Here is a 25757-nt window from a genome sequence, read left to right as displayed (position 1 = left end):
GTCTCCGGTGGCGATCAGTAAACAGCAAGAACCTTCTTATCGTGTTGGGAGTTTCTATGTGGTGTTTAGATACCCTTCTCTGTGCCTGTGCCTGAAATAGGCTCCAGCACCCCCCCCCCCACCATAAGCAGCTAATGATATGGAATATGGAACACTTTAGCAATAATCATTTGTGGTCCTTGACACATTACCTGCAATGTATCTGGAAATTTTCGATCACATAGTAAAACACATTTTCAGAAAAAAACAATACAAAAAACAACAAATTTTATTTCCTGAAAACAAGTAGACAAAAGCATACGTTAATACCAAAAGACCAAAAACTACTTTTTAGAAGAAAAAAAAAGTATATCCTGAAGTCAAAATTAAAATTACTGTAAGAGAGAAAAGTGATAGAGTTAGGTATTTCTGCAACCCATACAGAACAGGGAAGCTTTATCCCTAATAGCCTACGTAATGGATTTTACCACAAAACAGAGTTCCTCCTTTTATTAAGCCATCGTTCAGCTTGTTCTCAGACATCCATTTCAATCTTATTGTATACGTTTCTACCAGTCCTCTGAGCCGTCTGCATTTTAGCTCAGCCTGATGATTTTAAATTTGTTTGGTGCCGCCTTTTTCAGGTGTTGTGGAAGATTTGCACCCTGTCCATCACTATTGTCCATCCCTGGCTTCTGTGCGTCATTTTCTGACTGTTCTTGTGCCCCCTGTCCTGTATCTGTCCCTTCTGTTTGTTTATCTACAGGACATTCCCCGTTGTAGGTCTTGACGTAATCCGCGACACGCCAGCCCTTGAACTCAGGCGGCCCTGAGCAGATCAAGCCAGTGTGATGGACGCCAGGATGGTGCTTGAGCCAGTAATTTAGGTAGTGGATGTTGTAGTCGCAGAACCACGGGTTGTTGTCCAGTGAGAGCTTCCGTAGGAAGTAGAGGTCCTCTAGTACACTGTACTGGAAGTATTGGAGACTGTTGTTGGAGAGGTCAAGCTCACGGAGGTACAGCAGGCCTGCAAATGCAGCTGGGAGCAGGGAAAAGTGCAAACTAAATTAGTTAGCATTCTGTTGGCATTCATGAGGTTTAAAGAGCAATTTAAGACTCAACAGAGAATAAAATGACTAAAAAGGAAGAAAAATACACACAAAGAAATTGCCACAGTTTAAACTCTACCATAGTTTCTCACAGTCTTTGACATATTTTTTGGCTTTTGGACCGTTTTAGTTCATTGTTGACTGATTGATTATCTTTAAGAATAATCAAGTAATCAAGTCTTTTTATAACCCAGTTCCATAAAAGTTGCAAAACAACGCAAACTTTTTTTTCTAGCTCTTTTTCTAGCTTATCAACATACCTGGGTCTTCTAGGTCACATTTTTGGTTTCATGCTGTGCCAAATTTTTTCAATTGGTGAAAGGCTGATTCCATTCATGACGTATGAAGTTTAGCCTTGTTTTACTTAAAATATGCAAGACCTGAAAAAGATGCCATCTGAATAGGAGCATACGTTGCTCTAAAACCTTTCAGTATTGACGGTGCTTTTCCAGATGTGCAAGCTGCCGAGGCCAGTTTCCCTGTATAGACACTGGGTTTCAGCTGGGCTTCATGACACGCAAAATCAAACATTTTGATTTAAAAGGTGACTGCTGATATTCTCAAATGTTTCCAGTCACTGTTAGCTGTCTGATTTTCTAATGTGTGCACGTGCATGCCCATGGATGCATTCTCAGTGGGAGTAATGGGACAGCAAAGACCATTTCACGCTCCCCAGCCTTTGGCCAGGCTTTGATCTTTACAGAGCGGAAAGGGGGGGGGGGGGGGGGGGGGAACGTATGGAGGTAGAGAACTAAGAAGGAGGGAATTCATGACATTGGGAACTTGAAAAGGAAGACTGAAAAAGTTTTTTTTTGGTTTGGTTGGGTGTTGAGGTTCTTTCAGTGTCTACATTAGCTTTATGAACATTCATCTCCAAGAACAACACAGACAGAGGAAACTATAGCAGAGGAAGGAAGTGTAATAAAGGGGGCAGGGATGCTCGTTTCACCTCCTCCTCCCATGTCTTATCTCTGGACTCATGAGGCTTGAGGCTCTCCCAAATTGGATACTATTCATGTGCTTGTTGGAGCCACAATGACCACATTCATGCTACTTTCCCAGGAACTGAAATACATGAATCCTTTCATCCAACTTTGCCAGAAAGTCTGAAGCACATTTCCTAAAGGCTAAACTGTTTATTAGGGACACTTACCTTTTCTTCCATGCTCTTCAAGAGATCCTAATCTAAGCATCTAAACTTAGAGTCGCGATCCGGTCACTGAAACTTCACTTGCAATAACACAGAAATAATGCCAGCTGGATAAACTGACTTAGTTAAAGACTATTATGAACTTTTATTTATTTATTTATTTATTTAACCTTGGGTGGGACCCTTTCCTTTTACATTTTCTAAGATATAAAGTTATTAGTCTGAGGAAAATTAGGAAAATTAGGCTTTAAGTGCACTGCATTATCCTGTGACCATCAAATTACTGCTTTGTCTATTCTGGGGTTTTGCCTGGCCTAGAAAACCAAAACAATCTGCCAAAGACTTCCATGAAAAAAGTAACACAAATAAGAGAACACTGATGCAATGTGCCAGATTTTTTTATGTTGCATTTTCATTCATGTTTCTTTTCTCTCTGGCCACCTTTCCCATGAAAAGCATAAATAAACAACTTTTTCTTTTGAATATACTCTGAATGTGGACATGATTAAAAAGAGGGTTTGGGGATTTAAACCACATGCCACTGGCAATCACAAGCTCTCACAATTATACTGAATTTCTGTTTGAGTTTCCAGAGAATGTTAGACACAGTGGGGTGAGCTACAGTAGATTGTTTGCATGTGCTGTTGCAGGATAATGAAGCTTTTTGAATTTCCCTCTTTGCCAGAAAAGGGATGGACTCGCACATAATTAGCTCGGTGAGATTAATGAATTCTCACTTTTTAATGGTACTCCTCTATTTCTGAGGTCGAATTTGTATTCCGAATACTTTCTCATCTAGTCCATGTCAATGTCCAATGTTACATATTTCCATAAAAATTGGGTTTTTTTCTCATGAACTATAGGGTAATTTTACATTATTTTGGGAACTGCTGAAATAAATAAGGAAAGAAGCATTTATGTGCCTCTGAAGGAAGGAAAGGATTTGGGAACTCTCTAATAAATCAGTCACAATGCAGTTAAGTAAACTACATTGCAATTTTTTGCCTCTTGAGGCCAGTTGCGAGTAGTTGTAGTGGTTGGTTGCCCAGTGGTTGAGCGTGCAACAACCATCAATGTATTGATAGCCATTATAGGTCAAGGTTGACAAGCAGCTATGTCATTTTGCAGTTAAATTGCTGTCCTGCAGCAACTATTATATGTAAATGGCAACTTGATTAAATTTAATCAGAAACTGGCAGCAGACTTTTTCCGTCTTATTGCCATTTTATTGCTGCCTTGACTTGCTTGACTTGCTTTGAAGATAACAGCTAACTGCGAGTGGTCACAGACCTGGTCCCTGTCTTCAAAACAGCCATTTCAAAGGTAATGAGATTGCAAGTTCATTGCATATTCAATCATTTTGCTTGCACTGCAATTTCTAGCCACATTTTCCCCAGTGTGTACCATGAACCTGTTCACAATTTTAAATATGTCACATTTTGATTGACTTGGATGTCCTCAAAATGAACCCTGAGCACAAGCCAGTGAGGCTTAGAGATGAGGTGATAAACAACATCTTTCTAATAAATCACAGATATCTGTTTTCCCTGTGAGTGGAACATGTGCTTCTTTCTCAGGTTCATCTCAATAAATTTTAAATAAAAATAATAATAATTGTGCAGTATTTCTTGAGGGAAAAAAGTGAAATATCACAATGTGTTCAAGGAGTTTAATCCTCTAGTGGGACATTATAAGACATTCCTGAATAGAGAACTGTGGGAGAATCTGTAGGCAAAGAGGATGGTTGTCCTGCCCCTGCCCTCAAGGAGTAGCCAGAATTTCTGCTTGTTATCATTACAAAAATGTAGTCAAGTATAATTATTGTTTTTCTTGGCTTATTGTAACTAAAATATGAAATTGCATGGTCTTAGTCATTAATGATGCATAGTAAATGCAAGTTAGAGGGAAAAGCTTTTTGAATCTTATTTTAGGAAAAGCCTACAAATATTGTTTGAGTTATTTAAAAAAATCTTTTGATGCAGAACTCAAAATATTGCTAAGAATGCTATCAAGTTATCGATAGTGAATGCAGCCTATCACAAGTACGTCTGCCTGGCAAATAGCAGAAGTAAAAGTTCAAACCTTTGATTTATATTGTTGATTAAAAAACACTTTCTCAAGAGCTAGAAGCATCTATATGATATCATAGGTATGGTAAAATCATTGGACCGCCTTTAGCTTTGATTACGGCACACATTCGCTGTGGCATTGTTTCGGTAAGCTTCTGCAATGACACAAGATTTATTTCAATCCAGTGCATTAATTTTTCACCTAGAACTTGCACTGATGGTAGAGACTGACCGCTGCGCAAAGCCTTCTCCAGCACATCCCAAAGACTCTCAATGGGGTTAAGGTCTGGACTCTGTGGTGGCTAATCCATGTGTGAAAATGATGTTTCCTGGCATTGTCATCTTGGAACATGTCCATGCCATCAGGGAAGAAAAAACCTATTGATGGAATAACCTTGTCATTCACTATAGTCAGACCTCCTTCTGGGACCACATACTGTTGCTGAACCTAGACCTGACCAACCCCAGATCATAGCACGTTCCCCACAGGCTTGTACAGTAGGCACTAGGCACGATGGGTACATCACTTCATCTGCCTCGCTTCGAATCCTGATGCGCCCATCACTCTGAAACAAGGTAAATCTAGACTCATCAGACCACATGACCTTCTTCCATTGCTCCAGAGTCCAATCGTTATGCTCCCTAGTAAATTGAAGCCCTTTTTCCTGGTTTGCCAAACTGATTAGTGGTTTTCCCTTGAGTTCCCTTCGCTTTGTGCATGTTTACTATTAAACCTAGCTCTGAGTTCTACTTTTTTTTTTCTGATGATGGGTATCCTTCCACTTTTTAATAATGCACTAGACAGTTCTTAACCCAGTTTTAGTAGTTTCTGCAATCTCCTTAGATGTTTTCTCAGCTTGATGGGTGCCAATGATTTAACCCTTCTCAAACACACTAACATCTTTTTCACGATCATGAGATGTGTCTTTCGACGCGGTTGTTTATGAAATGAGAAAGAACTCATTGCACCAGTTGGGGTTAAATAAGTTGTTGCCAGCTGAAAGATAATCCCCCATGCAGTAATTGTCCAATATGAGGCTTGTACCTATTTGCTTAGTTAAATCCAAGCCAGGTAGTGTAGTTAGGGCATCAGGTGACCCCGAATCCTGCAAAAGCTCCTGTGAAAAGCTGCAATAGGCCTAAGCGGCTGAGGCTTCCCATGATGTACTGAGCATTTCTTCTTCACTCACCACTTTTAAATCTCTTTGTTTATACACCACTCTGTATTTAATTATTTTTTATTATTAACCCCTGGCAGAAAACACCTTAAAGAGATTGTTGTGATTGGCTGCTATATAGATACAATTGAATTGAACCACCCTTAAAAATGTAATTTATCTTATCTCTGAGTTGTGCAGTTGGGTCTGTTTTCTGTGCTGTGACAACACAAAATACTTGGATATCCAGATACGAATGCTCAGATTCACATGTGTGTGTGGGAGAGAGAGAATATGTGAGCGGTGCTTCTGTTACCTGTGTCTATATGGTGCAGGTTGTTACTGCTGAGGTTGAGAAGTTTGAGGTCTTTGGACAGCACAAAATGTTTTGGCTTGAGATGTTTTATTTTATTGTTGGACAGATCCATCCTCACTATGTCAGATGGCAGGTCAGGTGGGATGCTAATCAAATCTGCAGACAGAAAAAGTTCAGAAACATTAGGCCTTCAACTTTCATGATACCTGAAAGACAAAAGTTTTTACTATCATCAGTGCACACAAAAAAAAGATATGTGAACAGAGGGTGTGAACATTTCCGGCTCTTCAACTCAGACAGAAATGTGTCTGCATCTTTATGGCTTCAAGATGGTTTGCAGGTTGTGTGCAACTTTTTACATTTTCAAGATGTAGTCAAAGGGGACATCATGTATGACAACATTTCACTTATTTGCCAGAGGGATCTCTTTTCTGCTTACACTGGAGGCATCACTCACACACACTCATACTTGTCTTTGAAGTCAGTAATGCACTAAACAGTCAAAGCGTCCTATGTATCGCAATCTCTATAACAGAGCCTCTCTGGAGTTTTGAATTAAAGTCCCACACCGGAGGTAGATTTTATAAATGTTCCTCCTGCCGTGATGGGGGAGGTGAAATAAAGATTTGACGCTGTCACTACAAAACCACTGAAAATAAAAGGCTGAAACCTGTATGTTCGGCACTAACAATGAATAGATTCAGGTTTCTCTGATCACAGTTTACCTTTTGGAGGTTTTGGATCAAAGCCTTCACAGATTAGACTTTGTGGCTTTGTGGTTTTTTGAGTCATTAGATTTGTTGAACCTGTCATGGTGGGCAACATCATGAATATCTTTTAAATTGGAAGTCCCATCTGCCGTGCCAATCACATTGTAGCGCTGTTTAAAACAGACTGGGTGGCCCATGCAACCTGTATCATCAAAAGGATCATAGCTGATTGTTTGTGAAGCAAAATAGACTGGAGGAAACATAAGTGTGCATAGGCAGCAAGCGCGGCCTAAGACATAATTAAACAATGCTTTGCTTTGGTATTGAATGCCAACTTTTTGTAGATTTGTAAGTAAAATCATGAATGAAATGTGTGTGGCAAAGCATACAAAGATGTTTCCTGAATGTATTTATTTACACAGGCTGCATCAGAAGTACGCTTATGGACACATTTATAGCGCAGATGTTGTACTCTTTACTGCCACAGATGTTATAGCTGGTTTTATTATGCAGGCATGGTGCCATTAATCATCACAGACTCCAAGAAAACACACACACATGCAGCACACACACAGATGTAGCCAACAGACTCAGGAAGTGTAATGATTATTGTTTTGTGATGTGATGCAGGGAAGCAAAAATTGTCTTCAGAGAGCATTCCAGCACATGTTATCAGTCCAATGTGGCGAGAAATTTTCTTCTGGAAAACCTAAAGGGAATCCCAGCCTGCCAATAGGTGTAAATGTGTCTGAAATGTTGTCAAAGCAGCTTTTTAGGAAAGGGAAATGCGGTCATTCCAACATTAGACTTAAACTTCCTGATTCCCTTGTGAGAAATCGGACTTCAGTTTTCCGAGCCAAACGCAAATCCTCCATTGCAAAGACAGATACATCTGTGGTCTTCGGTGTTTTACCATAAATAAAGACCTACGCCTACACTGTGTATTCAGCTGTGACAGTAGTGTCTGTGACCAGAAGTCCATGTTTCCCTCTGGGTAGTAAAAGTTCAACAAAAAGCTGAGCTACGGTGTTGGGTGAGCAGAGACCGATTTGCTTGTTCTTCTTTTTTGGAGATAATTGTGTTTTCAGGAAGTTTCAGGAAGCTTTTATCAGGAGTCACTTTTTTCATGGCACAGATATGGCAGATAAAGTGTTAAGCACTTTCCTGCTTTAACATCTGTTAACATGTATCTACTGATGAGACAGATGAATGAAGGAAGATACGGAGGAAGGACCTGGGTCAGGAAGTGTGAAAGTCATTTATCACTGCACTGGGCTCTCGCTGAATCTGCTGAAGTCATTAGTTCGGTGAACAGCTGTACCTCTTGGACTTTTCTTTTTTTTTAAAGGACTTCATGCTTTATAGCTGCATGAGAAAACGTTTCCTTTTTGGAAACCCAATCTATTTAAAAAATCCATTATAAATATATATATTTTTTTAAATTCTCACAGATGTCATAATCTATTATTTGTAGTCTAAGTTGAATCACCTGGTTCACTTCAACAGGCCAACTTTAAATAACTTTTTAGCACTAATATACGTGGCCACTCACCAATGCAGTGCATAGAGGTTCCTGTATTAGTACAACTAATACTAGTTAAACACAGGAACACAGGGAGTAAATGCAGTATTTACACAGTCTCAATACAAAGAACGAAGCTATTTACATTATTTAGTAGGAGTGCAGAGCATCAATCTGGAAATTTATCTGTGTAACCCACTCTACTATTTATGTGCTAGCACTAAGGATGATTTAAATAGATATGTGGAGTGAAGTACCGGACCGTAGCCAGAGTCTTTTCTTTCTTGGCTTCAGATTCCATAAAATATCATGAAGCGCTTCAGTCATTCCTGCAAAGCAAATATTCAATTTGTGCAAAAACACTGAACTCACTCAGAGCACGTGTTGCAAAACCTTTTTATACTGTTTAGACAGCAGAAAGTGAAGCCATTAATTTTTTACAGTGCTGATGTGATTACAGGGGGTCCACTGTGCATAGTGAATAGTAAGCAGCCATTTATGGCTTTTTTGGAAGCACACCCCACTTTTGACGGGGGAAAAGGTTACTTCACATGTTTATGTTAGGCAGTATTATGTGTTGCATAGTAGCACTAGGATGCAATAAAGTAGTTTATATATTAGGATGGGCCTTTCTCGGTTCCACATGTCATGTGAGGTCAAATGCACCTTACTTGTTAAATTGCAAATGTAAATGCTTTCATGGCAGAGAAAGAAACACAGATATGCAGTGCAATGAATCTTAGTCTATTCAGAACCCTTAGCAACAGAGTTGAGATTATTATTAAGTGGAAAACCTATTAGTAACTCTGTTTACTTTATATTTATGACGGTGACCAACTCAGTGCTCCTCCCATGCTAAATTGATTGCTTCTGTGACCGTTTCACCCCAGTGTGAAAAAGTAAAAAAGTTTCCCAAAAGGTAAACAGTTAACATTGCAGTCAGGACCCTTGAAACCACAGCAACTTCTCCTCAACCTAAAATATGGTCTTTTTTTTTTCTGCTAACGATCTGCCCGCTGTCTGTGATCCACGAGATCCATAGAGAGCTATAACAGTGCTATGAGTGTGGGTGTATGTGCAGCCAAGTCACCATATACAAATGACTCATTTTTGTGCTGCCTACTCAGATGTCAAATGTCCCAAGTTTTTACACAGCACTTGTTACCACTGAAATCTATGATTTACCGGCTGTAACAGCAGCTTTGAAAACAATGTCTAGGAACATAAAACTGGGTTTCTGAGCATCATCATGAGATTTATAATGTTGGGCGGGGGGACTGTTAAAAGATGGAAGATTTTTGCTCTCATTTAACACGTCTGGCTTATGTATAACATCTTACAATATCAGAAGTGATGGGGCTTCCTAGAATATTTTATATACTCTAGTGTAGTTAAGGTTTCTGTTATGCGTAGACACAACACTGGTTCATCCATCAAGTTGGGTGTTTTTTTTATGAGTTTTCAGAATGTCTGTCAGGCTACTCAGCCTGACAGACATTCTGAAAATGGTCATGTACCAAGACTGGACTAAAAATGAGCGAAAAAGCAGCCAATGTCCAAAGGAAAACCTTAAAAGCCTGTGAAAAACACAGAAGAGCTATTGCTCAAGAGTACTTTAACAACTAAAAGATAGTGTGGGTCCTTGGAAGCAAACTATAAAGAACTCAAACTGTTCTTATAACAGTGGCCAAGGACTTTACTAAGACACTGTAGATAAATGGGCATTAACATCACACCATGGCCCTAAAACCAATATAATCACAGTGCTCTGTATAATCTGAGGGGGGTGTCTACTTATCCCTCCTTCTCCTGCTGGGTGAAGATGTTTGGCCTTAGGTCTTCAGTATTCTTGGGGGCTGCGGGTGGCCCGGTTTTCCCCGATCCATCTCTGTCTGCTTCTGGCTCCCGGGCTTCGTTTTTGTGGCTTCTAACCATCATTTTCAAGTACATTCGTGACAAAGACCCATACACATACACACACACTCACACTCGACACTCTCTTTCTCTCTCACACTCACACTCACACACACACACACCTACACACGCACACACGCACACACACACACCTACACACGCACACACTCACACTCACACACATACACACTCACACTCTCTCTCTCTTTCTCTCTCTCACACTCATTCACACACACTCACACACACACAGGTATATTGTTGATTTATGCACCTGTGCATTTTCAAAAGTTTGTGTTCCAGGTGTTGTATGTTTATTTTTCTTACAGATGTGGCAGTTGGAGATACATTGTGCTATTTGTACTCTATCCTTTTATTACAGTATGCCTTCCCCATCATCTTCACCTATAACATCTCAAAGTTTCTGGCTTCAATTCTCAACACGTTGGTAGGCAGCTCTAAACACCACATCCAAAAGACATTAGATTTTGTTGACAAAGGGATGTTATTACATCTTTCATTACTGAAGCAGTGGACGCAGCTCTTAAGAAATTACAGAATGACCTCAACTTCAACAACAGGAGCACTCTCAGCACTGACCAAGTGTGTTTGCTTTTGGAACTGTCTTCTTTCCACATTTTTTACAAAAACTGGTCAGCCCAAAACATGGGCAAACAACAGTTTCCCAGTTTCACCCACTGTGGCCAACTTGTTCATGGAAGAAGTGGAAAAGAGGGCTCTGCTGTCCTACCCTGGAACACCACCAAATCATTGGTTCAGGTATGTTGATGACACCTGGGTGAAAATCAAATCTGACGATATACCACGGTTCACTGGTCACATTAACTCAGTGGACCAACACATCAAGTTAACCAAAATATCAAGTTAGCCTTCTTAGACTGTGAGATTCAAAAGTTGATGTGTAACATAAACCAATGCATACAGATCAGTATTTAAGATTTGTTAGTATTTAAGCCACAGAGACACTGTGTCCCTGTGGCTTTCAAACACCAAAATACTCTGTGCCAAAAATTGGTCCACCCCAAGGATCTGGTCCCCCACAGAGTAACGGGGAAAACCCCACAACCTCTGGTGAAGTGCATGGCAAAACACAAAAGAGCTAACTCATCAGACCAAGACTCCGCACTCTATTCACACCTACAGGTTAGTTGAAGAAATCAAGGAGGCCGTTTACTGAAAAAGGGAAAGACCATCTCTGAATTGAAGGAATCACAGCATCTTACAATGTTATGATTGCAGCAATTCCACAACCCTGTGTGAATGGCCATTGATCAGTGGTCTCTGATCAGTGGTTGTTGTTGGTCATGACAATTTCCATATTAATAGTCAAGAAACTGACCTCAGTAGTGCTAGTTTCATGCATCAAGACACTACAACAGTAGTTCATTTGGGCTGAATTACAGCAAAGAAAACTCTAAGCACTTAGATTGTCAAATAGACAAACGATTAGGGGGAAATCATGTAAGTGTAATGCTTAGATTAGATTTCACACGGCTAATACAACTATTAAATGAAAACACAAGTGCTGGAAAAGAACAAAATGAGAAGTAAATATGCAGCGTGGGCATCCTTTCAAATCAAAAGCACAAAACCAGGAATTAACTGTCATGCACAACAGCTGCACCATATTAAGGAATATTCACACAACACATACAGCTTTTATGGTGCAGTGTGGTTTAGAAAGAGGCAGGATGGGGAGAACCATTACTGGGCATAAAAAAGGAAAGTTGTGGAGAGATGGATGGGATGTTCACCCTGTGAGCAAAACAGAGAAACCTTATGATGCTTCAGATAAAGAACATATTCAAATGTCTTACTGTAGAAAAAAAATAATTAGGAAAATATGCAAAAGCTTCTTCAAGTCCTTACAACACAGAAGCTGCATTGTGTGGTTTTGGCTTGTCGATTCTCTATGAAAGACTGCTTTCTCAGGAGGATACAAGCTCGCCATTGATAGATGTATTCAAATCCTCATGTGGGACTTGGTCAGAATAATGGACGCAGAAAGTGTCAGAGTTTCAGTGTGTGTTAAACAGTGTGTTAAATTAAATGGATGGTGAGAGGACAACAAAAAGAAGATAGAAGAGGAACTGGAGAGGCCACATGAAAGTAACCACAAGGGATCTGCACAAATTCAGAAATTGCCATCTGTCTTTTTGAAGGCAACACTGGGGTCACTATGACAACAGTCTCATAGTGACAGCTTAATGCAAAGATAGAACCAGATGTGAAAACCTGGGTGAGAACTTGGACTATATTTGCAAAGTTTAGAGCGCACGTGTAGTGCTGTGATAAAGTAATTGCCCCTAAACCTAAAAACTGGTAAGCACAAGTCCTTGTCAATCAAGTGTTTGCAATGACTGGCAGTGAGTCTTTCACATCGCTGTGGAGGAATTCTGTTGAAGGTCATGCAACAGCATCTCAAATGCCTTTAAGTTTGCACTTTGACTCGGTCAATCCAAAATGTTCATTTTGTTTTGGGGTCAGAAAAGGTGGCTCAGAAAAACAAAGAAACCTTTAGCATGACCCACATGTTAAACGCTGCAAAGCCTCAAAAACCCTCCAATGTGGCTGAATTAAAACAATTCTGCAAAAACGAGTGGGCCAAAATTCCTCTACAGCGATGTCAAAGACTCATTGGCTTCATTGCAATTTTTTTTTCTTTTATTCAGGTGGTCTGTCTAATATTAATATTTATTTGATGATGTGAAAAATCCTATAAAATTCACACAAAAAGAAAAAAGAAAAGAAACGAAGAAGAAGTCAGGAAGGGGCAAATACTTTTTCATAGTACTGCAAAAGTTTAACTCATCAAATGTCACATTACATGATGGGTAATAACAAGAACAAGCCTAAAATACTGGCTGATCAGATAAAGACATCTGCCTTCACACAAAAACCTGTACATGTATGATATATATGAAACCTTACTTTTTAATCCTAACTTTTCCACTACTGAGCAAGAGTTTGAAAAAGGAGAAGAGAGCGCCCAGCCAGGCTCAGACAGCCAGTGTAGAAATTGCTAATAAAACAAACACGTCTCTGCTTGCCGCCTGATTATAATCCAAACATAATTCAACAAAAAAAACTCTTGCGCCTAATTTCAATGAACAAATAAGCAGGACTGTGTCCCGAAGAGCGCTGAGCAAAGCTAATAAATGTGCCTTTTCATATGAAGTACTCCTCTCACAGCAGTTTATCTGTTTGCAACAAAGAAGCGGCCAAGTTTAGCAAAGCACCTGAAATTGGACAAATACTGTCTGATTCAGAAACAATGAAATTGTTCTTTGTCAGAGTTTATTTCATTCCTACATTTAGTTTAATTAAAGCTGATCATTTTTCTGTTATTGCACTAATAATAAACATCTGTGTTTTTCTATAATGTCTTTTTAACTTTGACTAAAAGTTATATCAATATACTAAAGCTAGGATGATACACGAGGTCAAAGTCACATTCCAGAACAACATTCCTTCAATTAGAGAAAATTAATTAAATCGGATTGACAGGTTAGTGAAAACAACTGTTAAATGCCATAATTTTCTATGTACTGCACCCTGGCTTTTCTTTCAGTGAAGTCCTCGAGATACTTTGTCAGTGATAAGAAAATAATCACATCCTACTCCCCACATGGCTTCTTCTTTGTGTTGCGTTTATGGCGTAAATGTAAAGTTGGGCTACTCAGCATCTAGTTAGTCTTATAAAGTACTTTGTAGTTAATTTGAAATGCAACTTTTCTAACAGGCAAACAAACATGTAGTATAAAGATTACTATGTTTCACCAGCTCAGTTTAGTACATGGTAATATTTTCTTATTTTCACCACATTTCCAAGAATAAAGCTTGGATGTAAGATGATTTTTGTGTGGTCTTACTAACCACAACTTCCCCATCCAGTACATAATGCTCACCGTCCAAAAAAATATCCCCCCCCCCCCCCTCCCCCATTTCACAGTTAATAAAAAAACATTTGAACATAACAAACTCTGTAAATGAGTTTTTTAATAAGGTGCTTTTAGTCCAAGTTTTTCTGCACAAACCTTCACACCAGTCCTTCTAAAACATCTGGACAAACCAGCATCCTCATAGCAATGCTGCTAATAGGTAACCTCTGCTGCCCCAACCAAGACCTGCATACGTCAACTTATATTATAATGGCATCCAAGTTGTATCTTCTTGCCTCAGATTTCAAGGCAAGAAGACACAGATTTAAAGAATAGGTCACAATGTATAGATAAAGATATAGAGAGACAGAACTTGACAATCTCTCACCTTTGTTGCTGCAGTCCAGCAGCGGTTTGGGAAACATGTACGTGCGGCACATGGAGGTGGCATCTGGCTTCCTTATTTTTGGCGGAGGCTTTGGCCGTTCTACAACTCCAGGTTCTGGCCCCTTGTCTTCCTCACACAGCAGGTCTACAGTCAACTTTTTTAGTTTCTGACCCTTCAGTGAAAGAGGCTCTGCACATATGGCGTAATTGCCCAAGTTGCGGTTGCCTGGCAGCTGCAGTTTTCTGATCAAGCTTTCCAAGGGACACAGGCAGCTCCACGGGTTGTCATAGAGACGGAGATAAGTAAGGCGGGGTAGGGGGAGCAGGACCTCCTCGGAGGCTGTTGTCATTTGGTTGTGCTGGAGGAGCAGGGTTTTGAGCTGGGAGAGGCCACTGAACGCATCATCCTCCACCCTGGAGATGCGGTTCTGCTGGAGATCCAAGCTCTTCAGCTGGGTGAACTGAGCAAACATGTTGTCCCTCAAAACCTGAAAGGAGAGATGTACTTGAGTTGTTTTATTTGCATTTCTGGACAATATGGTAGCATTTACCATCAGCTTACTTGTGCATTATTCTTATCTTTACTGTACTAAAAAACTTCAATCGTCTGCAGTTTGCAGCTTGTAGGAATTTAGCCTCCTACGGCCATTTGACCCCATGTTATACCACAGATTCTATATAAAAAATGGCCATAACTACTGTGGCATTACCCACTGATGTATAGGCAACTGTTTCAGAGCCTGAAGTTTAAAATTCCCATATTGCTGGAGCCAGATGTCAGACATTTGGAAAATACAGTGGTGCACTATGTTAAGATTACCATTTCTGAACAGCAACAGTAAACCCAAAGTGCTGCAAGTGGTGAAAGACACAGCATGGATCAGTTTTCTCTATCTGTAATTCCAAGTATCTAACTTTTCAAATTACATATTTTTAGTGTAAAAAATACATGTTAAAGATGTTTTAAATGATAAAATATATCCTATTTAAATCCAAAACAAAGTGCCGAAGACTTCCCGCATAAGTTATACCTGTTTTCATTGCTTTCATCAGTGTCTATTGCTCAGTCATTTCCACTTATTAACCTGCAGGCTAACATTTTGTTTCAGTTCTCTCAGCACCTGCGACATAAACATCCTGTACTTGCTCAGACATGCAAAAAGCTGCACACATAAGGAAGAAAAGTCTGTCTTTGATCTTGCTCCCAAATAACTGGTGCACAGATGCTCATGGCATCAACAAGCCATCTGAAGCATAGAGAGTAATAGATTATGGATACTTAACTCAGGCTTAATTGCTGCAAAGAACCCAATTTCTTGCAAAAAAAAAAAAGATCTCCAGTCCGCTGTAATTAACATCAGTTGTTATTTTTGCACCAGGTGAACAGAAATCTGCCTGTAAATACCTGAATCCTATTTCTCGCCAGCAGTAGGTGGTGGATATCTTTGGGCCAGTCCTGCATCACAGTGGTCAGCTGCCTATCCTGGCAGTCAAGGTATTTTTCTCCTGACTCCATGTATTCCAAGCACACCTCAGTTTGACGCCTCATGACGCCGGGCCTGCCTCTACCCCGTACATGGCCCCGTGCGCCCCTCTCCACAGCCTTTGACCGAGGGCCTCTCCGGGGTTCCGCTGATCCAAGGAGTAGCAAGAGCAGGAGGGAAACAAGGAGATGCATGACAGGAGAGGAGAGGATGGAGCCTGGCAATCAGGTCAATTTCGGAAGTTGGATGAGGAAGGGATACAGGTCAGTCACTGCTGGTGGCACAAACAGAGGAAGAGAGGGAGAGAAGAAAATGAATTTTCAAAGGTCTTCAGTGGAAACTTCTCACAAAATCCTAAAAGATTTGCAAGAGAGTCCTTAATAAGAACCTGCATCTTGGGCCTTACTGTGTGGAGTTTGGATGTTCTCCTGGTCCATATGCAGGTTTTCCTCAGTACTCTTTATACCAGGAATTTGAGGATTACCTGAACCCATTTGCTGAGTATCACACTTTTTTTTTTAATCTTCATGAGCACTTTGCATTGAATGCTTTTATAGAATAGAAAACATGAAAATGTCAGTGTTTGACATCACATTATTGTGTGCATTTATGTGCAACATAAAGGAGAAGTTGACACAGATAAAGAGTATCTGCTTTATTACAGCATATCTGTCAACATCTGGCAATCTGTCAATATCTGGCAACAACTAAAGCAGTAATGCTGAACATGTTGAAAGAATTAGTGGGAAAGCTGAGTGATTGTGGAGTGGGCAGAAATGGGGTGTGGGGGTGGAAAAGGGGTTTTTGAGAAAAAACGAAAAGACATTTCTCGAGGTTGATGTGTGTTCATAACAGTTTTCTTTTCTTTTTTCTTTCAGTTTTCTTTGTTTTCTGCCTCCAGCCAAACAAAGCTGAATGTTCAAGATCTTCTAAACACAGTTTTTCTCCTTATAATATAGGAATTGTTTGTGTTATAAAGTAGAGGGTCGGGGTGTGTGTGTATTGCATTTGAAATCATGTAGTTTCATGTGTTTAGAGCTATTTTCCTTTATCTAAAAACACCAAGAGTGCTCGATACAGTAACAAGTGTGTTATGTGTATAAATATCTGCCACATGTACGTGTTAGTTGGACAGTTTGACAATACAATATATGTTTCATTATCTGTCAGGTTCCCAGACAACTAGTGAAGATCATCCAGAACCACAGAAACCTGGCCTGGATGTAGTACTGCACATAAAAAGCCATGTAAAGCCACAAGTTTGCGGTTTGTTCACACACCATTTACTATATAGGTCAAACCACCAAAATGTGGCGTGTTAATTAGTGAACTTAAAAGGTAATGTAAGCAGTTTTGTTTTTTTAAATATCAGGGCACATGCAGGCAAGCTGTTTCTACTGGTTTCCAGTCATTTTGCTAAGCAAACAAGGCTGATTGTAGTTTCATATTTACAGCAGCCTACCAAATTTCCCAAATAAACCATTTCTTTTAAAACCACATAGAGCCTGTATGTCTGTTTCTTGGTCTGCTGTTCTTGCCATTTGCACTGTCAAACTCCAACACTGTCATCAGGTGCAAATATGAATATGTCAAGACTGTAAATATTATTATTTATTGCCTAATAATGATGGTAATTGTCTTTTTTTTACTCTACAGTTGGTTGTTCTCACAGCCTGCTGGCTATGTTAATATGCGCATGTGTATGGGTGTGCACATTTCATGCCAAAATATATGAGTCATGAATCCCTTGTGTTATCAGAGCCAAAAAGAAAAAAAGAGGGGGAGGCCGACAGGTCTGCCAACGTGCACCCCGCGCACACATACAGACACACATGTGTGCTGACTAAGGCCAACTGTACCAAACCGCAGCTCTCTTACCGTCTTTCAGACTCATACAGTGGAACAAGCCTGTCAATGCAGATGGTGTCGTTCCATTGTGAAGAACAGACAGGGCATGTAGCTAGCTACAAGCAAAAACAGCTGAGAATGTATCTGGGGAAATACTTTGCACTTCACTGAGAAATCTTCTGTCCATCTACAAATGATCTCTAATCAAATGAAGCAAACATAAACCTTCAGTTTCTTTCACTGAAGCCATTATATGGAGCAATTCCCTTCCAGCGAGCTGTCTCTCCAAACCCAAGAAGAACTTAATGAATTGGTCTTCTAAGTCACTACCTAACATTATCTGCCTAACTGTGCCTGTCTTTCTTCTTTCTATGTATTTATGTGCCAGTGTGCAAGCAAGAGAACATGTTATAGATCCTGTAGTAAATGTTTATGAAGCTGATGAGTGGCATGTTTTAACACAATGAGAGACTTGTGCCACGTATAAAGTCCAGACTAGATTAGACTCAGGTTGAAAGCACAGAGAGACTTGTTGAGGAGATCCAGACACATCCCCTGTGTATCACTATTTAAGTATTTGCCAACGTAAGTGCTTTCAGTTTAAGCCATTTAAACTGGCATAATAATAATAATAATTGTATTATATTATATAAATGACCTCTGCTTACAACCAAGCTATGCAGAAGGGCATCACTGAACCCAGAAGCAAACATCCTACAGCAGCAGAAGATCACACTGGGTGCCGTTCATGTCCACTAAGAACAGAAAACTGAGGCTACAGTTCACACTCACTCGCTCAAAATTAGACAACAGATGATTGGAAAAATGTTGGCTTGTCTCATGAGTATCAATTTCTGCTGTGACATTGTTGGCTGAGTTAAAATTTGGCATAAAAAACATGAAAGCATGGATCCACCTTGCCGTGAATCAATAGTTCAGGCTGCTGGTGGGGTAATGGTGTGGAAGATATTTTCTTGGTGAAAATATTTGAGCCCCATAAAATACTGAGAATGATTCAAACACCACAGCCTAAGTATTGTTGCTGAACATGTCTAGCCCTTTATGTCCACAGTGTACTGATCTTGTGATGGATACTTTGACCAGGATAACAAGCCATGTCACAATAGAGCACCTTTGGGCTGTGGTGGAATGGAAGATTTGCATAACAGATGTGAAGTTGACAAATCTGCAGGAATTGCAGATGCTATCATGTCAATATGGACCAAAATCTATAAAGAATATTTCCAGAAGCTTTTGAATCTATGCCATGAAGAAAAGGGGGTCAAACCCACTTGTGATGTATACCTACCCATTTATATATGTAACTGTGGTGCTGGTCTATCTCTCTTTTTATCTAGTTTATCTGGTTATCAAGCTTCTAGACAACTATTGGCATAGTCACTCTACATTATCCAGCACACATTCCAGCTGTGACCATAATAAACCCACTCAGGCTAAACCCGTCCCTTTGGTTAGCCCCATGGCCACAGCAGACTAGTTTAGTCCTTCCACTCTGGTATTATTTCCCACTCCAGCTACCACTGGTCAGTGTATGCCAACCCAAAGTGGTCAAAGAAAAAGAAAAAAAAAAACTATCTCCCTCCATCTTAGAACATCTACAGAAGGCCCATTTATCCTCAGGGGCGTCTCTAAATATCACACAGACTGTTTTCCTGCCACTATAACATCTGTCCTGAACAAGAATAGAGTTTGGTCTAGACGTAAAATGTGGTAGCAACGTGTCCCTGCGTTTTGACTACGTGAAAATAAACCTCTGCAAAGAATTCGAGTCCTCTCTTTTGCCTCAGAGACCTTAATCATAGTTCATTTTTTTGTTCATAATTTTTGTGTGGATAGTGTCATGTCTGTGCCCAGTCTGGAACACAGTTGTATCCACAAGTTCAGCAAAAGTCCTGCCTGCTAGCAAGAGTGACATTTAATTGTCTCCGGGTTACTTTACAACGATAAAGATACAGCATGTTCTTTGAGGTTTTTTTTTTTCTTTTTTCTTGTTGCTAATTACTTTTTTGCATTTCTGGCTCAGTTGTGAGGAATTTATTTTTCAAAGAAACCAATAACTTTTTAATAAGACAATTGATGCATGCAGTCTTTAGATGAGCAAAAGAGCTTTAAGTTGTCGACACAAATGAAAACAAACCGCTGAATAAATACCCAAGTCTGAGGAATATGTTTTGGGGACAGTTTGCAGGGAGTGTTGATCTAACTGAATATATTGTCTCCCTGCTGAACCAGCTTTAATGTGCCGTATCCAAAGTCCTATTATTTTTTACCTTATGTCATTTTATGAGCAGCGCTCGGTGTAACACATAAAAAATTAACAGATCATAACATTCATATTACATTCATACATCTGTAATGCCGTGAACGCACAACCATTCCTACCTTCAGTATTGGAATTAGAGTTACTAATCAAACAGTGAGATTACTTTTGTTGTAGTCTCAGTTTTTAAGCATTCTCTGATTATATACAAAAAGCATATGATCAAAATCAAATTGGATTTTAATTTGCATTGCAACAATTGCCCAATTTTAGTTCACGCATGAGATGTTGTCAGAGGGTGTGGACATTTGCACATATGAATCATAAAATATTTCACATAACAACAACAAAGTGACAGTGAAGTGCAAACTGGACCCTGCCCAGAGACAGCTCTGGTCTGTTGAGAACACAGCATCAAATGCCTTCAAGCACCTACCAAAGTAACGTGTTATAATAAAGCAATAAGTGAAAGATCTCCAGACCCAAGCTGAGTGTATACTGACCCCAACTAAGCACCAATTAAAAGTAGCTTGATTTTTTGGACAGGGATTAAGGCCGAAAATGTCATCCATTTCTACAGTAATCTCTCTTACATTTTTCTGTGAAGTGCTCTCCAGGATGGTTTTTACCAATTATGCTACACTGACCAATCACTTTGTCAGGTACACATGTTGTGTGGCTTTTTAACACAAATTACTAACCAGCCAATCACACAGGAGGAATTGAATGCATTTAGGCATTTAGACATGGTCTAGCTGGCCTGCCGACATTCAAACCATGGATGAGAATGGGGAAAAAAGGAGATTTAAGTGGCTTTGAACGTGGCATGCTTGTTAGCGCCAGACAGGCTGGTCTGAGCATGTCAGAAAGTGCTGATTTATGAATATTCCCACACAATCTTCTCTAGAGTTTACAGAAAATAGCCCGAAAAACAGGGAAAATATGCAATAAGTGGCAGAAAAAGTGCCTTGTTGATTTCAGAGGAGAACTATCACTCTTATAGGAAGTTAACAGTAACTCAAAAAATGTACTATGTGTTCATTTAATCTCGAACTGGTTTGTTGACCATGACATTGGGTTCACTGTACTCAGATGGTCTGACACAGTTATCAGGTCTCAATCCAATAGAGTACCATTGGGATGCGGTGGAAGATTTGAATAACAGGTATTCAGCTGACAAATCTGCAAAAACTGTGTGTTACTAACATGTCAACATGGACCAAAATCTCTGCAGAATGTTTTCAGCACCTTGTTGAATTAATGCCATGAAGAGTTGAAGTGCGTCCAACGACTAAAGGATACTAGCAAATTGAGTGTCTTGTGAGTTTATCTTTAAATGCAACATCTTCTGTATCCAGACAAAATAAGGTATTAGGGATTTGTGTTCATATGCGAATATTTGTATGATTACTCTCAAGGAATCTCTAGTAGTGTAATAGTAACGTAATAAAAGTTTACAGCATTGCAATAAAAATGGATATTGTGCAAAAAACGAAAAGATACAAGTGATTCATTGACTATATGTACAGTAGTACCCACACTGCACAAAATATACACATAATTTAGGGCTGTCAGTACTGGATAATAAAGCAGATAGCAAAGTATGCATACAACAGACACCCGCAGACATATGCCTGAGCATGCTCTGTCTTTGAGTGTCTGTGTATGTTTCTTGAATTGTCTGTGTGGGCTCAAATGGGCCATTTGGGCTCAGTAGACCAGAGCAGACAGGTTGGCCTCTAAAACCATCGCATACCACCTACATCAGGAAGAGGCACTGACTGCAGTTTGGACAAATACAGATGGTGGCTGCTCGTTTATTCGAAAACCAGATGCAAAAGATGTTTCAGACTAAATAGAAACCGCAGGAAGAAAGTGCAAGTCCCAAAGGCAAAATTTAAGTTACCAAAAAAAGTGACATCAGCAAAAGGGAAATTCCTGCTGGCAAAGAGGAGATATTTTTTGTTTGGTTTTAAGTGTCACTGTTTTTGTTAAGCCAAGAACAAAGAAGAAAGCCTTTTGGTTAAAACCCTGGCTAGCTGGGGGAAAACTGCAACAGCAAAGGGTGCCCGTGTAATAGATCTAGTCAGATTATATCTGTGGGTCAAAGCACAGACCACCGGTGACCTCTCGATGACTGCAGGGATATTACATAATCAGGATAGAGCGCTGTTGCTGGTTTACAAATGATGAAAAGACAAGTCAAAACCACGGCAATGACTTCCAGACTGATGATGAAGCAGGGCGTACCTAAAAAGCAAAAAAATAAATAAAATAAAAAATAAACCCTGAAAATTGTAGTGATTAGTGTAACAGTATATCGCCAGCAAAGCCTTGAGACTGCACAGTGGCTACCTGCACTGGTCGACCACAGAGGATCTTGGTGGTAACAGTGGACAGGCCACTTGGTATGGAAAGAGTTCAGACCGCCAGGGGAAACAGTTCAGAAACACAAGGGCCACTGTATTAGAGAGAGAAGTGAGAACAAGAAGGGGAGGCTGTAAAAACAAGAATGAGGTTTTCCTGCTTAGCTACTAATACAAAATGTAAAAATTCCATCCAAGTCGCATGCACACGGAAGCCATCAATTGATAAGTCAGGCAGTTAATAAGAGAAGAAAAAAAGACAGAAAATCGGAGAGCATAGACAAGGAGTGAGCTTATATGTGATAGGTGACTTTTCTTCTTTAATACACTGGAAAGCCTCCCTTGCTTTGACCTTGCTTTGTTTCCTTTGGGTTAACTCTCCTGCATGCCCAAGTGCAACTGTTTAACAGACCTACCGACAAGCTACTCCAAACAGAGAGAGATGAAGACAGGGAAAGAATAAAAGTGCAGACAGTGGGAATGTATAGAAAACAGAAGTGGGAGGGAAGTCTAATAATAATAATCCCTTAATGCTAAAGGAGAGGATGAGACAGTAACAGAGACAGACATGCTGCGCATGTAGAAAGCATTCAAGAGAGAACCCTCACACGTCCCTGAGAGCCTAATTGAAACCATACAAGTTCATTTCTGCAGTGGAGGAAAACTGAGAGTGCTGTGAAAGAAATGTTTGGAGACAGAAAGTGAACGCTTGAGTGTTTCGGAGAGGGTCAGAGGTGCCCCCGCTCACAAAAGCAAACAGCAGAAGGACTTTTCTGACAGAAACGAGCCATTTTGCCTGTCTTTGTGTCTTCCCCCTGCAAGACCCACGAGAAACAGCTTTCTAGAACACTTTGAAATCCAAACACGTGCAAAAGCATGTCCAAAATCAGCAGTTGGTCACCTTTGAGAGTGGCCAGAGTCCAGCTGCATCTGTGCAACTCCTGTACGGGAAAAATGGCCAGCTTTAAGTAAAGATTATGGAGTCATTACCCTACCACCACCACCCATCCTAAAAAACAAAGAGCAGGGGAGGTGCTTTATCTTATTATTATACAATATTTTGCGGTGTTTGATAACATAGTATGTCCTCAACCTTCAGTGTCTACTTTTTTTTAAAAGGGAGTTCAAAAGCTGACACAAGATGTTTAACAGAGTTCAAACGCATGCACAATGCCTTCCCCCACCACCCAGCTTTGGTTTGGTGCCAGACACATCTGAGCGGTAAAGACAAACAGAGTTCTCCCACTTGTGTTCTTACCCCAGCGTGCTCTATTTAAATGTAACTGCAACAAGACTGAGAAGAAGGAAGTTTTACTAAAAGGCACCAATGCACTTTGTAATCAGAGTAAACCTGCAACTTTACCAAGTTTCTCTTCTCTCCTTTTCTCCCTGAAGAATTTCAGGGTGAAACCACACACTGCTCCCACTTCCCAAGCATACGTTTGGAATTTCAGTTAAAAGAGGGCACGTAAATCTGTGTGTGCATATTGCTGCAAGGACATGCGCAAATATAATCAAATATAAGCAACCTGCGAGAAAACAGCACAATCTGTGCAGCAGTGTGTGGATCCTTTAGAATATTCTAACATCAAGCTTTTTGAAAATGTGAATGTTTTTTGCCATTTCCTTGAACTCTCTTGCAGTCCTTCTTCATTTTCAACGAGATAGAGAACCGGCTGCATTCAATGAACATGAAGTAGCACACAACAGGGTTCTAAGGGCATGGCTATCTATAATTTCTTCCTTACAGTGCAAAGAGGGTCCAAGAAAAGAAATTCACCTCTCTCCCTGGCAGAAGTGGTGCTCGGCTCAATCTGTCGCAGCAGTGTGAGCGGGACCACCAGCCAGTTACATAACATAAGAAGGAAGCATCTGAAACAAGAACTTGGATGTTTCATTCCTGTTTTTTTTTTTTTTTTCTCTTTTGCTGCTTTTGCAGAGATTTCAAAATTAATCTCTGGCGACAATGATCCCCATCCGCCCACACGCACATTTTAAAATAAACTTGGCACCTCTTCAGCACTTCCAGCTAAAAATTTCATAGTGGAAAGAATGCTTACTTCAGCAATTCAACAAATCAACAAATACAGAGCAAGAAACAAGAGAGAGCTTTGCTGAAATTATTTTTTAAAAGATTTTCTAATCTCCTCCCTGTTTATGAGTTTTAATTGCATTTTGCATGTTCTACACACTTGTGTGTTGCTCATTTCTGCCCTTTCAAAGCTTCACATTTGTGATGAGTTGTTATTGAGTTAGTGTCTGACACTCAATCCAGAATTTCAATTTTGCTTCTGCATTTGCCAAAACTTGTCTTTGACTCTCTTACTATCAATCCTTTAGTAAGTAATGAAAACTGACAGAGTTTTTTCATTCATTGTTAGTGCACGCCTTTAAACTCCCTGTAATTTCTAAAGAACAAAGGGGTTAAAACAAAGGGGAAGTAATATATGTCTGTTAAAATTAAAAGTCAACACTTTGGTACATTTTATTGCTACATACTCTGCAACTTTGCACCCTTTACTTTATGATTTAACTGGTTCACTGTGGCCTTTTGTTAACACTTGGAGAATCAGATTTTGTTAAAGAAATACACTTTGAACAATCCCAAGGTTGCAAACTTTTATATATAAAGGTCTGATGCACTATTTTTTTTCCTACCTGTGCAGGGTGAGAATCTGACCTGGGCTCATCCACTAGAACCTGCAGATCTCCGGTTGATCCTGTATCCCAGGCTCCTAATCCTGTCATGAGCGCTGCATCCAAGCCAAGAAAATCTGCCTGGCTGCCTGTAAACTTACAGCCTGGAGTGAGGGACGAATGAGTGGCTGCGCTTGCTCTCTCTCTCTCTCTCTCACCTTCCCTCTCTCTCTCTCTCTCTCTCTCCTTTTCTCTCTCATGAACTCCTTGCTTTTCACCCACTCAGCTAGACTGTACTGAAAGTGTGAAGAGATAGACACAGAGAGAGAGACTGCAAGCAATGTAAAACTGATTCTCGAAGGAGCTACAAGGCTTTGTCTGGTTTAGCAGTATGCACACACACACACACACACAGACATGTGTGGGAGGGCTCCAACCCTGCACTGATTCCGTCTTGAAGCAGTGGACTTACCCCCAAGATGTGCTGCTAACTGGCCTGATAGAGAGTACTCTGAGTAAGAGAGAGCTTGTGAAGTCATGCACTCGCCCACCAATGCAAACACCAGTGTGCCAGCCTGTCTGTCTCTTTCTTTTTTCTGTTGTGCTACTCAAGGAAGAAAGAACCTTCTAGATTTACCTTAAATCTTTACAGGCTTGTTCCAAAATAACTTTGGTCCACTTCCAACATCTGCTTCAGTGGTGAAGCACTGTTTTGTTATTAGTCCTTGGAAGATGTTACATACATCTTGCAAGCAGAGCGTGGGGTTTCACAAAGTTTTGCAAACAGTTTGCCACTCAACACCTGGATTGCATCAATTTAGGATACAACAGCACAAGAGAAGTAACCAGAGCTCATTTGGAGTTTTATACTATGTCCTCACAGTATGGGTTTAAGTATCAGCACCTTAACATTTGTGCTTTGTACTCCC

At 40.1% G+C, this 25757-nt stretch overlaps 1 protein-coding gene across 4 annotated transcripts; it reads right to left on the bottom strand.

Annotated features, from left to right (window-relative positions):
• Nucleotides 1-250: 250 nt before the first annotated feature.
• On the bottom strand, nucleotides 251-25314 carry lrrc17 (leucine rich repeat containing 17). Of its 4 annotated transcripts, none has more exons than XM_026147668.2 (5): nucleotides 24850-25314; nucleotides 15618-15967; nucleotides 14214-14700; nucleotides 5781-5936; nucleotides 251-1018 (listed from the first exon to the last, which is right to left on the bottom strand). In XM_026147668.2, the coding sequence occupies exons 2-5, from the start codon at nucleotides 15888-15890 to the stop codon at nucleotides 576-578; spliced, it is 1359 nt and encodes a 452-aa protein (XP_026003453.1). In that variant the 5' UTR covers nucleotides 15891-15967; nucleotides 24850-25314; the 3' UTR covers nucleotides 251-575. The 4 variants fall into 4 exon arrangements, with proteins under 4 accessions (XP_026003453.1, XP_026003452.1, XP_080147603.1 ...); XM_026147667.2 differs by having other exon boundaries at nucleotides 15618-15970; nucleotides 24850-25178; XM_080291477.1 differs by lacking the exon at nucleotides 5781-5936.
• Between the last annotated feature and the right edge of the window lie 443 nt (nucleotides 25315-25757).

This window comes from Astatotilapia calliptera, chromosome 17 (genome assembly GCF_964374335.1).
Source record: "Astatotilapia calliptera chromosome 17, fAstCal68.1, whole genome shotgun sequence".
NCBI lineage: Eukaryota > Metazoa > Chordata > Actinopteri > Cichliformes > Cichlidae > Astatotilapia > Astatotilapia calliptera.
Note: the sequence above shows the minus strand (reverse complement) of the source record. Positions and strands in the feature narration are given on the sequence as shown.